Source organism: Trachymyrmex septentrionalis, unplaced genomic scaffold (genome assembly GCF_001594115.1).
Source record: "Trachymyrmex septentrionalis isolate Tsep2-gDNA-1 unplaced genomic scaffold, Tsep1.0 scaffold20, whole genome shotgun sequence".
NCBI lineage: Eukaryota > Metazoa > Arthropoda > Insecta > Hymenoptera > Formicidae > Trachymyrmex > Trachymyrmex septentrionalis.
In genome coordinates, this window is record NW_017305180.1 from 2,307,072 (window position 1) to 2,321,759 (window position 14,688).

At 29.1% G+C, this 14,688-nt stretch overlaps 1 protein-coding gene across 2 annotated transcripts in view; it reads left to right on the forward strand.

Annotated features, from left to right (window-relative positions):
- The first annotated feature begins 14,043 nt into the window (after window positions 1-14,043).
- Window positions 14,044-14,688, forward strand: part of LOC108747858 (FK506-binding protein 2) — a 64,831-nt gene continuing 64,186 nt past the window's right edge. For both annotated transcript variants that reach the window (XM_018485739.1, XM_018485740.1), the window contains exon 1: window positions 14,044-14,319. In XM_018485739.1, coding sequence (XP_018341241.1) covers window positions 14,084-14,319 — 236 coding nt within the window. In that variant the 5' untranslated portion in view covers window positions 14,044-14,083. The remainder of the gene's footprint in view (window positions 14,320-14,688) is intronic.

Here is a 14,688-nt window from a genome sequence, read left to right on the forward strand (position 1 = left end):
CTTAGTTATTATTTGAGATATAAATATCTGTGGTAATATTATTGCTAATTAAAATTAATAATATAATTAACTATTTTTAATACTTATTATTTTATTTAAAACATTGTATTTTTGTATGCATTACAATCTTCCAAGACTTTGTGTATATATTATATGTGTTTGTTGGTCAACTTAAAACATAAATGCTGACTTCCATGTAGGAAGTTAATTAGAATTTTTTATGTATACAAAGAAAGTTGATCCAACGAGGTTCTTAAGTTTAAAATAAACTTGACTGTAAAGTGGTTAATTAACTTCCTCTCTTTTAGCACTAAAGGACTCTATATATGTGATGAAATGGAGGTATACCGTTATTACACAATTTATGATATGATATAAAATATACAATAAAATACAAGCATGTGCATTTTTCATGTAATCAAGCACTGCGTTTTTATTTTAGATACGTTTTCGTAATTTATAAGATTAATTTATATATTTATGTAAAATTTTACATCTATGTTTCTTCGTGTCTTTCTCTCTGCATAATATGCACTTTGATGTTGTATTAATTTTTTGCAATTTTATAAAAACTTTGTAAATATTTTTACTTTGTGTGTTACGTTCTCATAAAAAGATCAATATAAAAATTTGAACAAAAAATCATTATGTGTCATTACTTGTCATACGATTTCATTGTTGAAGAATCTTTCAGATTGGAGAAAGTTGACCTCAGCAAAACTTTCTCTGTACATTGAAGGCATATATCACTCAAGCTTATAATCTACTTCCTATAAAACAAGTTTGCAGTTGGTTAGTATTTTTTCAAATTTTTTTGCTATATGTTATCAATTTTATTTTATCGATAGTAATAAATTAAACATAAATTGGTTTATGATGCGACAAGATAAATGCAAAATGTAATAGTGATACGAAATACGAAAATTGCATTGAACTTTATGTTATGTGCAATCTGCATATATCTTCCGCGGGCTTTCATTATGTACACGTAAATGTCCGAAATTCTCATAAAGAGACAATTTTCCAACCTTTTGATGTTCTATGACAGAGCAATGTTGCATATTAACATGAGAGAAAATTGCACTGCAATTTAATACGGTGTGTCAGATTATGAATAGGAAAGTATAAATTATTATAAAAATTTCCGTGATATTTTAAAAGCCTTACAATGATGAAAAGAATATTCCAATGCATATATTCTTATTAATATATTGGACTATAGTAATAATTATAATTAATAAATATTTATTTATTTTAATGATAATTGAATAAAAATAAATTATAAAAGAAGTTTAACATACTCCTAGTATTTTTATTTTGTTTTATATCCATTAAAAACCTATTCATTTATTACTTAAAGTCATGCAAGTATAATTTGGAGAAATTATAACATTTAATGCATAAAAGATACTTTAATGTAAAATCTAGCAATTTACAGATTGGACATGGTACTACTTACACTTAGTTTAATAATTGAGTGAGTTATTTTTTAATAACTTATATCGTAAATTAGGAAATTATCTGTATCAAAAAAAATATTATTACAAATATGTTTTTGCGAAATAAAATAGTATTAAAGCTTATACTATAAACGTTGCATTATTATACAAACCTTGTAACTAAAAAGTTTCAATTTTTTAAATAATAGGATACTTTGCAAAACTGTATTATTTTGTGAGATCTGTTTTTCATTATTTTACTTTTACTTACTAAAATATTTTGCCATGTGCAAGAACAAACGCGGATTTTAGTTTTACATGATACTCCCACTTATTGAAATTCTGCGTCGAGTTATCTTAGATAAATCTACTTTCCAAATAATTATATGTGAAATTAACATTGTATAAGCAACAATGCGTCGTTTATTTTCACATGCCTCTTTTGTTATTGCAAGCAAGGAAACTGGAAGAATGACTGACATACAATAGATATACATATACATAGAATTCATTTTCTGCAAAAACATAATTATGAAATTTAAAATTTAAAATTTATAATTTATAATTCGGGATCTTAAAAATATATTTTAATATTTCAAACAGAGTACTCATACTCAGAAAACAAATTAAATGTTTATTGAGAATAAAATTAATGCTTTTTAATGAATAAACCATTTTTGAATAAATATCACATTACTAATAAATAAAATTATATAATTAATATAATGGAAAAATTTATTGATTATTGTTAGTATTTATTGATTAAAATTATTACTTTAATGTAATTTTATAAAGAAAATTTGCTATTGCAATCAGCATGTGATTTCTTCTTTTAACTTTATTATTTGTTTAAGAAAAAAACGGTATTAACGCTATTTATTCTAGAAAACAACTTAATCTCTTTTACATGTATATTGTATCAGACAGATACAACGAGAAAAGTGTCCCTGTTTCGTTTTCGCTCATCCTAAGCCACAGAATAATCGACGTGGCACGCTTGGTTCGTCGTATCGCCGGTGATATTTCGTTTCGCGGTGCGTCAAAGCCACCACTCGCGTTGCACATCAGCAGCAATCGGTAGGCTGCCTCTACCACAAACTTCATTACGCAGTTCGGTCAAACCCAACAAAATTGAGTGCCAATCTACGCGGTCCAGAAGGATTTTAATCGCACAGATTTATCATGCATCGCCGATGCACACGTCTATATTTTGATGGAACATTTGATTGCGGAAGTTCAGCGTCTAATTAACGTGATATTCGTTTGTGTGTGTGTGTGTGTGTGTGTGTGTGTGTGTGTGTGTGTGTGTGTGTATACTTCGTTCTCGGATTTTATCTCACATTGCTGATATCTATTCTTCTATAATATAAAATTCTAAACAATACACAAAAAATCACATGAAATATTGACTATATATATGTATAGAGAACAGCCGCCTATTATGAAATAGGCGCCTAATGAGGTAGCGGCATTTCTGTTAAATTAATAAACGCTATCTATTGGTTCCCACCATATATATTGCTCTTGGATTGAAAACTATTTAGTAGAAAATTTATTATTAGATCATGCCTAATAGTCACTGTAAAACAAGATTTTAGAATTGGATATCTTTAAGTTTCACTGAAATGAGCATTTAAACCTTGTTTATTATTTAATAAATAAATATTTGGCAATAAATTCTTTATGTAGTAATAGAATAAGGTCATACTAATAGAAAAATATGAGATTGAATTGTTTAATTATAGAAGTTAGATTTGATGATCGTAAAACCATAAGATGTAGAAATCGTAATATAAGATACCCAGGGTATTATAAATACCCAGGGAATTATAAATTATACTGAAATGAGTTTATTGATAAAGATTTCCTCGATTTATTTTCATCAAGGAACATTAACGTTTAAAAATAATGTTAAATATATGTTTAATCTAAATTCTTATAAAAATGAGTACATTAAAATAACGATATTATCTAAGTAAAATAAAGAATTAGTAAAACTATAGGTAAGTTTAATATAGAGAAGTTTAATATAGAGAAGAGCTCTATATTAACAAACTAATTAGTAGAGAATTTCAATATTTATTTCTCATTTAGTATTAAATTAATTATCAGCTAGTATAATTTTAAAATCTAATAACTTACTTTAGCATTATAGAAAAAAGTAACGAAAAAGTAACAAATCGTTACTTTTCAAGTAACGATAACGGTATCGCGTTACCGTTACTTTTTTTAGGTAACGCGCACCCTATATATATATATATATATATTGTATATATACATATATATATTGCAAGTATAAATAATAACTATAAATAATTATGATGAAGAAATTATGTATATAAAATAATATGGAAAAATTATTATGAAAGTCAATTAGGAAAGTTTTAGATTCTTTTTATAAAATTTTATTATATTTTTTATATATCCATTTTTATATGGTTGCAGAAATTCTAAATATATTGAACAATATTATTTCTTTTAATGATATATGGCATATAAGGTCTATCTAGAATGTATATAGTCAGACAAATTATTCAAATTGAATTTATAGATGTAATATAGGGTTATTTAATATTTTATAAATTTATTAATTTTATGACGCATATAATATTCTGTCATACATGTAAAATTACATATGTTTTATAATTAATAACGTACATTATATTTGTATAGTAATTAGATTAAATATTTTAGCTAATAGTTAAATATGCGTTTCTTATATGTCTATTTTTATATATTCACAGAGATTTCTAAATGTACTGAATGATATTATTTATTTCAATGTTTAATACAGTGTAGTATATTATCTGAATATACAGTCAAACAAATTATTCAATAGCGTTAATAAATTAATTTGTGTAAAAGAATAATTTTAAATAATATAAATAATATGAAATATGATATAAAATAATGTAAAATACGAGAATTATATGCGTAAATTGGATTTTCAATAATGATAGGCATCAAGTAAATTTAAAAATCAATTCCAATTGTCAAATTCCTTGCATCTGAAAATGACTCGCATTTTATGTCGATGTCAAAGCTGTCATCAACAGAAATACAAGACGGCATTCTTTACACCTGTCTTATTATGCATCTGAGAAATAGATTTATAAAATTGTATTTAATAAAAAATTAAAGAGTAGGAGGACTAAAGAAGTATAAATAAAAAATGAAAATGAAAATATATTATTATTAGTAAATAAATTATTGTATAAATAAGTAATTTTATTTATTTATATTTCTCCACTAAAGTAATAAATAAAGAAATAATTATTTGTTTATGTTTTTCTCCCGTTTTTTAATAGATATATTTATATCTATAAAAAAAGCTAAATATAGATCCCAGATACTGTTGTTTTAAAAAGTAAGTTGCAATCTATTATGTAAGTTTTAAAACTATTATGTTTGGCAATACTGCAGAATGGACATAATCGAGTTAAAAATTAATAATTTCTGTAATTTAATGTAGCATAATTACACAATATGAGAGTTTAAGATTTCTTGTTAATCAAAACAGGCGACCACGAACGACTAAACATAAAATCAAATTCAGCGTTACGACGAAGAGATGCCAGCCTCGATTCATCTTTCCCTTGAAATTTCAAACGTGCTTCTGATACACAAGCAATCTCTCACATTCGGTATACCTCCGTGCCGCTGCGCCGTCGACATTATCGGTAACGGACGAGAAGCTTGTTCCACGCCGTAGACCCCATTACTGCCGGTTGAGCTTCCTAAAATTAACTGTCGAAATTAGCGATCAAAATAGATTGGCACAGAAAATCACGCAAGTGTTTCGCAGACTTCGAGCTCTCTCAAGATTTGCAACGAATATTGAATGTAACGTTTCACGTTACATAATTATGCAGTTAATCAAATCTAAATATTACGAAGTAAAGATGAGTATCGATCAGTATGATCCGAAACGATGCGACATGCAATTTTGTCGAATAAGGATAGAGTTTGACAATCAATTTGATATGCTGCTTTCTCAAGTTCAACTAATCCATCGTAGGCATGATATCGATAGCACGTTCGCTCGATAGCCTGTGACAGTGTAGCAGTCGTATTACAAATTCAATTTCCATGAATATCCAAGTATCTCTACGGAATTGAAATGAGGGAATAGCAAGATAACGCTAGCATGGAAATTTCCCTTTCGTGGTAATTATCTCGATTTACATCGACGTTAAGTAATTTATACATGATTAGAAAAGCATTCAAACTGTATTAATTAAGACATTAATTAACGTAGATATTACTTCAATTTAAGCAAGGCATCTGCCATTTTTGATAAAGAAAAGAAGCGATTGAATATTTTTAGTAAGTAATTTTAACATAACAATAGTAGGATAGTACTTGAAGCAAATGAAATAGTTGAAATATTTTAAATAATTTTGTATGGATCTAATATTATTTGGATGTCTATTAGATTAAGGATATTCTTGAATTACACAGATCTCAGATTAATTTGAAAAGTATGTTAATAATATGTATTATTGAATTCAAATAAAAACAATATTATGGCTTCGAGAATAAATCCTAAAAATATAGCAATAATATATAATTTGCAAACAATTAGAATGTACTTTCCAACCAAATTAATTGTAAACGGTTCTAAAATTAACTTTTTTTTAATGCAGAACTATCTGCAAAATATTCTATTGTATATTAAAGAAATAGTACGTAGTCACGAGAAAAATAACTATATATGCAAAAATATTTTTATTTACATTACATATGCATATACATCAAGCAAATTTTAAATATAAATATTTAAACATATTTTGTAATATATTTTTATTTCTAAAATTTAAAAAAATATGCTGTTCTCATATAGTATCATGTAGTATCAAGAACTTTCTGAATTTATATTCTGTCAAATTACTGGTGTTTGAAAAGATTTAACAAATTAGAGCTTTAGAGAATATAAAAGCTATTTAAAAGTATGTAACAACATTTTGCAGTCGAAACTCTGTGTAAAAATAATTTAGAGCATTGAAGTTAGCGTGACAGTTTTTTATTTTTGGTATTTTTAGTATTAAAAATGTAAAACTCTTCTTTTATTTTTATGTAGAACTGTAGAACTATAAAAAGTGTTACTGGAACTGTAATTGTTTTCTTTGAATCAATAGAATGCCGTATTAACTTCACAGATCCTGTAAAAGTATACGGAATTGAAAATCTATAGAATCAAAGATCTTATTTTAAAAAGTATCTTTTTAAGATCAGAGTGTTTGCATAAATCTTTCTGCGTAATAAAGTGTGTCCTTAAGCTGCCTGACGGCTGCTAGATTAATATACTATTAATTCGCCAAAGGCGAATAAATATATTAAACGTCCAGACTTAGTTCTAAATTATTCAAAGGGGATATTAATATTGTTGTGCGTTTAGAGACTCCTTTAGGAGAAGAATCTGGAAAAATAAAATACCATTACAAAAATGTAAAAAGTATTTACAATGTTGGAAGTTACAATTGTAATTGCAGCGAGAAATTATTTGTAAAGTCAAAAATTATTTGTTTATTATTACTGATGAATACTAACAAAGAATTTATAAGAATAATACTTGTAAAAATAACTTTATTACACAAGTTTTTGAAATTTTATTCTAGATATTCTTGCAGTCGTAAAAATAAGAAGTAAATTGTTATAAACTAAAGTTAGCCCGTTTTGAAACTATCGTCGACGTAAAATTGCCATCTTCAAACCGGGCAGCGTAGCAATGTCGTGACCGCACAAACGTGCGAGTTTCAGTCGCACAACGCGCATCGGAACTTGTCGTGTAACTATCTCACGGGAATACCATGGTCGGCCGTGTTTCCCTTAACCTGGACCAGCCCACGAACCTGGGAAACAGTTTAGCTATCTCCGGTATTCGAACTGGCTGAAGCTCGCGTTTCGAGCTTGCCTGTCGAAACTCCACGCGTTCAACCGGCTGCCGGTTTCCCGATGGAAACGAGCCGCTATTAAGCTCCAGCCTGTTTGCTGCTTAAACGCTCTATGCCGTGAGATTCAAATTCCGCTGAATTACTTCTCTGACTCGAAGACGCGATCATTCTTTAGAGTTGTAGATCAATTGTCAGAAACGATGAAAAATTCAATGATATAAAATATTACTTTGGCACAGAGATATTAAAAAGAATACATTCCTCTGCAAACATTTTACAAATATCTTATTCACATATTTACGACACTTTGTAATTTAATTACAAACATTATATGTTGATAAAAAATACATTTAATATTATTTCTAATTATAACAGTCTTGATAATTTTTTTTATTATTGATATTATGTAAAGACATTTTATATATTACAATTTGATATATTTATAAAAAAAATTATATATGAGGGAAGGATGCAATAGCGATGAATATTTATTTTTATTTATGTATAACTTCTTAAAATATTGTATATAAATTTTTTACATTAAATACCAGTATATCAATAAAAATGATAAACAAAGATAATTATAATTAAAAATTATTTTTTAAATATTTATTTAAACGCAGTTATAGTAAAATGAATTTAAAACAATTGATAAATTTTAATAGAAACAAATGCATACTTTCGTAAAATATTTGAAACACAACGTATATAGAATATCGTAATATTAAATGGTATTCTCTTTTTTGGAATATAAAAGCGCGGAATGTGTTTAAAAATTCTTACGAGAACAAGTAATTTTTTGAAAGCAAACAATTTATACGAACGGTCCTAAAAAATTTACAATATGTTTAAATTGTTTAACGTGGTTTAAATAATAAAAATTTCATTTGTTTAGCAACTCGATATATTCTTTTAATAAATTAAATATCTAATTTCAATAATTTAATTATTATTTTTACTATAATAATTAAAAATTAATATTAAATTTTTAATTTTAACTACGTATTTATTTCTCAAAAATATTTTTTAATGTAAGTATAACAAGAATTAGAGGTTATACTTAATTTTTTTAAGTTTATGTTTTTTTCTGACATAATTTCTCTAACATGATTATTTTACATACCGTGTCTATTGTATTGTTATAATATAATAAACAATATTTTAGTAAACAATAGAAATGAGAGAGAGAGAGAGAGAGAGAGAGAGAGAAAAAGAGAGAGAGAGAGACATGGCACTTATACATATATAAGATTTTTAAGTAAAGCTGCAATGTACAAAATAAATTGTTGAAAATTGCGCTATTATATCGTTTTGTTGAATATTATTTTGTTATGCTATTCGTATTTACATGAAAAAATATTAAATTTGGAAATACTGATGGATAAAGAAAGAATCACTTTGCGATTCTCTCGAGAGTTTCGACAACCGATTCTGAAGTAAATCGCATCGCGGACTGTACTATCGCGCGGTAACATCGACGTGACATGAATGCAAAGACTGGGCTGCGAATTCGTAGCGTGTTACGAGTTGTTTAAACTACGTTTTGGTCCTCAAGTAAGTAGGTACGATGGTCTACGAGCAATTACTATTTGTCGATGATCGCATACATCTACGAAAATAAACTGTCTAAACAGCCATGCAAGAAATTGTACACGTACGAAAAGAAAATGCGCGTAATAAATTCCGAATTGCTGTATTAGTTATAATAAAACATATACAAATGGAGTAAGATCCCTGTATCTCAACAATTTTGTTAAACTTACAGAAGTTTAACTATGATATCTCATGAGAATATCAATTGTTCAATACTCAGAACGCAAGAAAATTTTTAATATTCAAATTGATTTATGTTTTGGTCGCAATATGTTTTATATGATATTTGTGTTTTGTATAAGCACAATATAATAAAGTTTGTATTGATAATCAATTATTACTAGGAAATTAATATTAACTATTATTTTGCTATAATAATTTTGATAGCACAAATATTATAAATTTAAAAAATATAATTTATGGTATCCTTCAATACTTAAATTGTTTTAAATATAGTAAGAGAAAAAATGTGGATAGTCAGATAAAATTGTTTTCATGAGTCAAAATATTAAGAAATTCTTCAAACAATGTGTTCCAAAAAACTTCATCTCTAATTATTTCGGAGGCTAGATAGCTGCTACAATCATGGATTAAATGAACCGATTTTATGTTTGTTCCTCGATCGTTCGTTCAATACGGGTTGGTGGCTGTACGTCGCTGCATAATCCACACGGAGTTATGTAGATCCAGGGCTTATCGCTCTAGGATTTCCATTCTGTCTCATTATTAATTTCCATGCGTTAAGCAGCCGGAGCGAGGATTAGTTGGGAGCGTCGTTATACGAGCTGTTGGAACTTCCTACCGCATTTGCGCATAGGTCTATTGATTTCAAGAAATAGTTATTTTTTGTCTCACACACACACACACACAAACACACACACACACACACACACACACACACACAAATTGATTGCGTAATTGTTTCAATTTCAACGTTAGAAAATATTTTAACATATCATAAGTTTTCTTATTAATTATAAAATATTCCTTTTAAAATATTTCTACACGACCTCTACTTTAAAGATATTATTATTTCTTATTTCTCAAAAAAACATGTCATTTTTTCTATCTTTTACATACAAAATAGATAAAACTTACTTGATAATTACTTAATATATACACAAATATAAATATATATATATAATAAATTAAAATTCTAAATCTATCATAAACTTTTAGTGGAATTTCGTTTTTTGAATTAAGAAACTATATTGATATATATTTTATTATTAAAAATTAAATAAATTTTATTTCCTTTTATATATAGAAGATATAAAAAGATACATTTCTTAAGTAAATAACAAACAACAATATCTGTAAAGAAGAGGTCATATGTGAATATTTTAGAATAATTAAAGAAATCTTATAAATAAAAAATTTGTTTACGTTAAAATTGAAATTACGACTATGCTGTCAGTTTTCCCAAGACTTTATCTTGTGCATTTTAATTATCATCAAACATATATTACGCAATGATGTATAATTCATGCAAATAATATTATTTTAATTTCTTGTTTAAATTAAGCAAATCAATATTATAAATCTATACTTGAAGAAAAATGTAATTTGAAAGAAGTGTAATTTGAATGCTGTTGCGTCACGATAAAGTCAAAGTCAAAGAGTTCCTTGCGATTTCGCGAGCATTTCTTAAGATGCAAATTTGGTCTATCGTGAATGGTTCATTTCGCTCGATGTGTAACGAGTGTGCACACAGAGCGCTTGACTTTTCGCTTTTCGCTGCACATCACCGCATCCTCGTCGTTGTAAAACGAGTGTACGGGTTTACCTATTTTCCGTCAAAGTATAAAAAGAAGCATAAGCAAATATATTTTTGCAGTCATCATCGTCTTATTTCCAAAATATATTACAACATACCGTTAAATAGCTCTTATATTTTAAAAGACGCATTTTTATGATCTTCAAGCAAATTAAAACTATAAAGTTGCTGAATATTTTCCACAAAATTATTATGTTATTAAAATATATGTTTGATTTATTTTCTTTTTAAATTTAAATTTGACAAAATAATATTACGAAGCGCATATGAAAGACGCTTGTACTCTTTCAACCTTATATGAAAGTTCGTATAAGAACGTTCCATATATTTTGCGTACTTGTAATATGCTATGTATTACATGTAAGATATACTTGATATCATAGTCAACATAAGAATAAGATAAAAGCAGACAAAATGTGTAAAGAGAAGATAAGTGTCGAAATTTTATGCTGATCTCAGTGACACAGAAATCGTGAATCTTGTAATATTTTTTTAGAAATAAAGTAGTTACGGAAAAATCTCGATTAAAATGGTAAAGTTTAGAGGGCAAATATCAATTTTTTTTTTTTAATTAAAATTTGTACGCAAGAATCCATGATATTAAAATATATAAATTCAGTGACTTCTGAACAGAAAATTTAAAATAACAAAATATAAAATAGCAAATATATAAGTCTCAAGCGGCTTTAAATAAAAGAGTTATTAAGTTTAGCGTGCATAACATTATAATAATTAAATAAAAATAAAAATTATTTTAAAATTGCCAGATTTCTTGATTATAAGGATAACTAATTAAGAGAGTAACTGATTAGCAATTAATTTAAAAAATTGTAATAATTGAATAATTTAGAAGGTTTTAAATATAAAATTTTGTAGGTAAAGATATATGTATATATACATATATGCATATTATTTAAAAAATTGGTCGAAACTAAAGTTTTGTAAAATAAATAGGTATCTGTACAATTTAACTATTTTTACAAATTTAGTACTCTATAAAACTAAAAAATAATATTCTCAAAAAAATTGTAAATTTAACATTAAATTGATCCCAATATTATTTGCAATTTTTGAAGAATAAGACATATAAATTTGAGTATCAACATAATAAGAAATTGTTTTAACATTGTTTTAATTATAAGACTCTGTTAAAAAGAGTTTTTAACGTGATTTCAAATTTCTGCTTGTCAGTTAATGTGAATATTTCAAAATATCAAAAAATAAGTAAAATCGCTTCAAACTCAAAACGATTTGCTACTAACTGACAAGTGGAATTTCAAAATCGCAAAATAAATATGTACATATTATGTATATTTAATAATTATAAATATATAATATAAATATAATTATTATAAATAGCAAATTACATTTAATTATAATTTCAACGTAACTATGAATTAATAAATCAATTAATTTGAAATTTATGAAATACATAATTGATTTGAATGCGCTCTCCAATCTAACTAATACAACAATAGCATGTGTAATAGGATAACGTAATTATTATTCCATTTTCATCATAATTTTATTTTTATATTTATATCTATACATATATCACACACATAAATTTTACTTTGTAAAATTCCATTTCGATCGAAAGCGAACCTTAATCGATTGAGTATCGCTATTCAAATGCTATCCGGAAATTCCGCTGTAGCAGTTAGCGAATTTGATGTACATATCTCGACCAATCGCATTTACATACCGATACGTAAAATATCCCATAAATAATTCATTGAGAGATGAATTTTGTTAGCACATAAGCGAGTGAATTTTTCTAGCAGGTGACCGTAACCGATTAAAAACTCGTAGTTTAATATTTCAATTTCAAGCGAGACATTTAAACCGGAGTTTCTAAAAGAAAGGAAACATAATGGCCAACCAGTTTGATCAGTGCGACATCCATACGTTTCGCGAAACGACCACGAAATCCTTCTCCGCGTAGGAAGGAAACGCATTGCAACGCTTGGATGCGCCTCACAGCGGTGGCGCGATGACATCAGTGATAAACGACGAGATCAGGATGACATGTAACACGAGGTGCAGCGGTCGAGAGACGGCGAACGAAATTAAAGAGCGATAGATGGATACGCGGGACGATATGTGAAAGGCAAGGATTGCGTTGAAGAAGCTCGAAGAGAACAAACCAAAGGAGGAACCGGAAAAATCGAGGATACCTCTGCTTGACGAAGTGAACAAAATTGTATGAAATTCTAAGGGATGAGAATCAAATGCATTTTTCACACATCTATCCTTTATCGTTGTTGAATTGCACTCTGCATATTTCAAAGTTTCTCTTTTGCATTAATCAACTGTATTTTAATAAAAATACAGTTGCTTGCATTTGAGCTTTAATTGTGAAATGAGATATGACTGAATATTATGCGATTGCATACAAAATTTTTAATTATCATGTTGCTAAACTAACTCACAATATTTTGCTATAGATATGAAAGAAGTATTTCTTTATTTGAATAACTTAGTTTGGGGATAAAATGGTTTACTCAACAGAGCGAAGTTTCCATTGTGTTTCTAATAACGGGTTCCACGTTGTGTTAGTAAAATAACATTTCTTCCGAATAAAATTTATCCCTTAATTTGATTTACAAGAACGATACATTTTCTTAAACTTGCATTCGCACGATGTACCTGCGAAGTCCCGTCAAAATCAGAGCGCAAGTCGACTCGTGTTTTTTTATATCCGGTAACCGCGAGAGAAGGAGAGAATGAGCGAAGAAAAAGAGAGAGAAAGGAAAAAGGGAGAGACGCAATGATGCGAGGAGGTGCGGAAGACGGGACTAAAGGGATGAAAGGAAACACCCGACCTGATAGGCGAGTGAGAAAGGTACAGCGAACGCGGAGCAAGCCACAGACACTGTGATATGCCATTGACGGAAGAAGGATGAAGATATCGGTATGTAAGCGCGGTAAGGATGAAGCAGTGCAAAACGTGATGGTGAGAGAGAAAGCAGGAAGAGAATCAGGTCGGAGCAAGACGCGCAACTCCGGGATACAACCATGAAAAAGACAGAGCTGTGGAACAGGCAGCTGAGGAGAGACAGAAGAGCGCAATGTGAGATGAAACGAACGAGGAGAGACGACCAAGTAGGGCTGAGCGAGAAATCGCGAGCGGTACCGAGAGGCAGCAGAGAGAGAAAAGGACTTTCCCGAGGTATAGAGACCTACATATTCCATGGGGCCAATGAGACGGCGCAATGTGGCGGCATGGACGCTCCGTCCTTTTCTGGTCTCGTTGGTCTGGTCTCCGTCCCGACCACGGCGCCGTCGCTCTGGGACGATGGGACGAGCGGGGATCAGAAGGTGGCTCGCTGGTGTAGAACGCTGCGAGAACTCAGTTGCTCACGAGCATCCGTCGACTGATGAACATGGTCTCTTATACGTCGAACAGCGTGAGTGCCGTGCTTGCGATGTGCCGTTACGCTCTCTTCTTCGTGGTAACAATTGTGGCTCTCAGCAGGGCCGACAATGCTGAGAGCGGTCTAAAGGTGGAGAAGATGTACATGCCCGAAATATGCGACGTCAGGTCAAAGAAGGGCGACCAGCTGACCATGCACTACACCGGCACGCTCCAGGACGGCAGCAAGTTCGACTCAAGGTCAGTGACAGCACGCAAAAGATCGAACTAGAGAACGCAAATAGGCTGAATACTGAAACTAAATAGATTGATGATTGTGTGTAAAAGACGTGCGAGGTCAAGCGATTATGACGTTTTACTTATTAACGAAATTGCTGATAGCTACAACAATCAATAAAGGACCGTGAACGTCTATATAATAACCGAGAACGCAATAACAATGACGTCACGCGTTAGTCGCAAGAACTTAATATCTTGGACAGATGTGATAAATTTTTTTGGTGCCAGTATAATATTCTACATGATATTTTTAACATTTTGCCTTTGGAAAGTTATTCGTAGTTAGTTTCTAAATAATATAAATTTTTAAAATCTAGATGAAACAAAGCT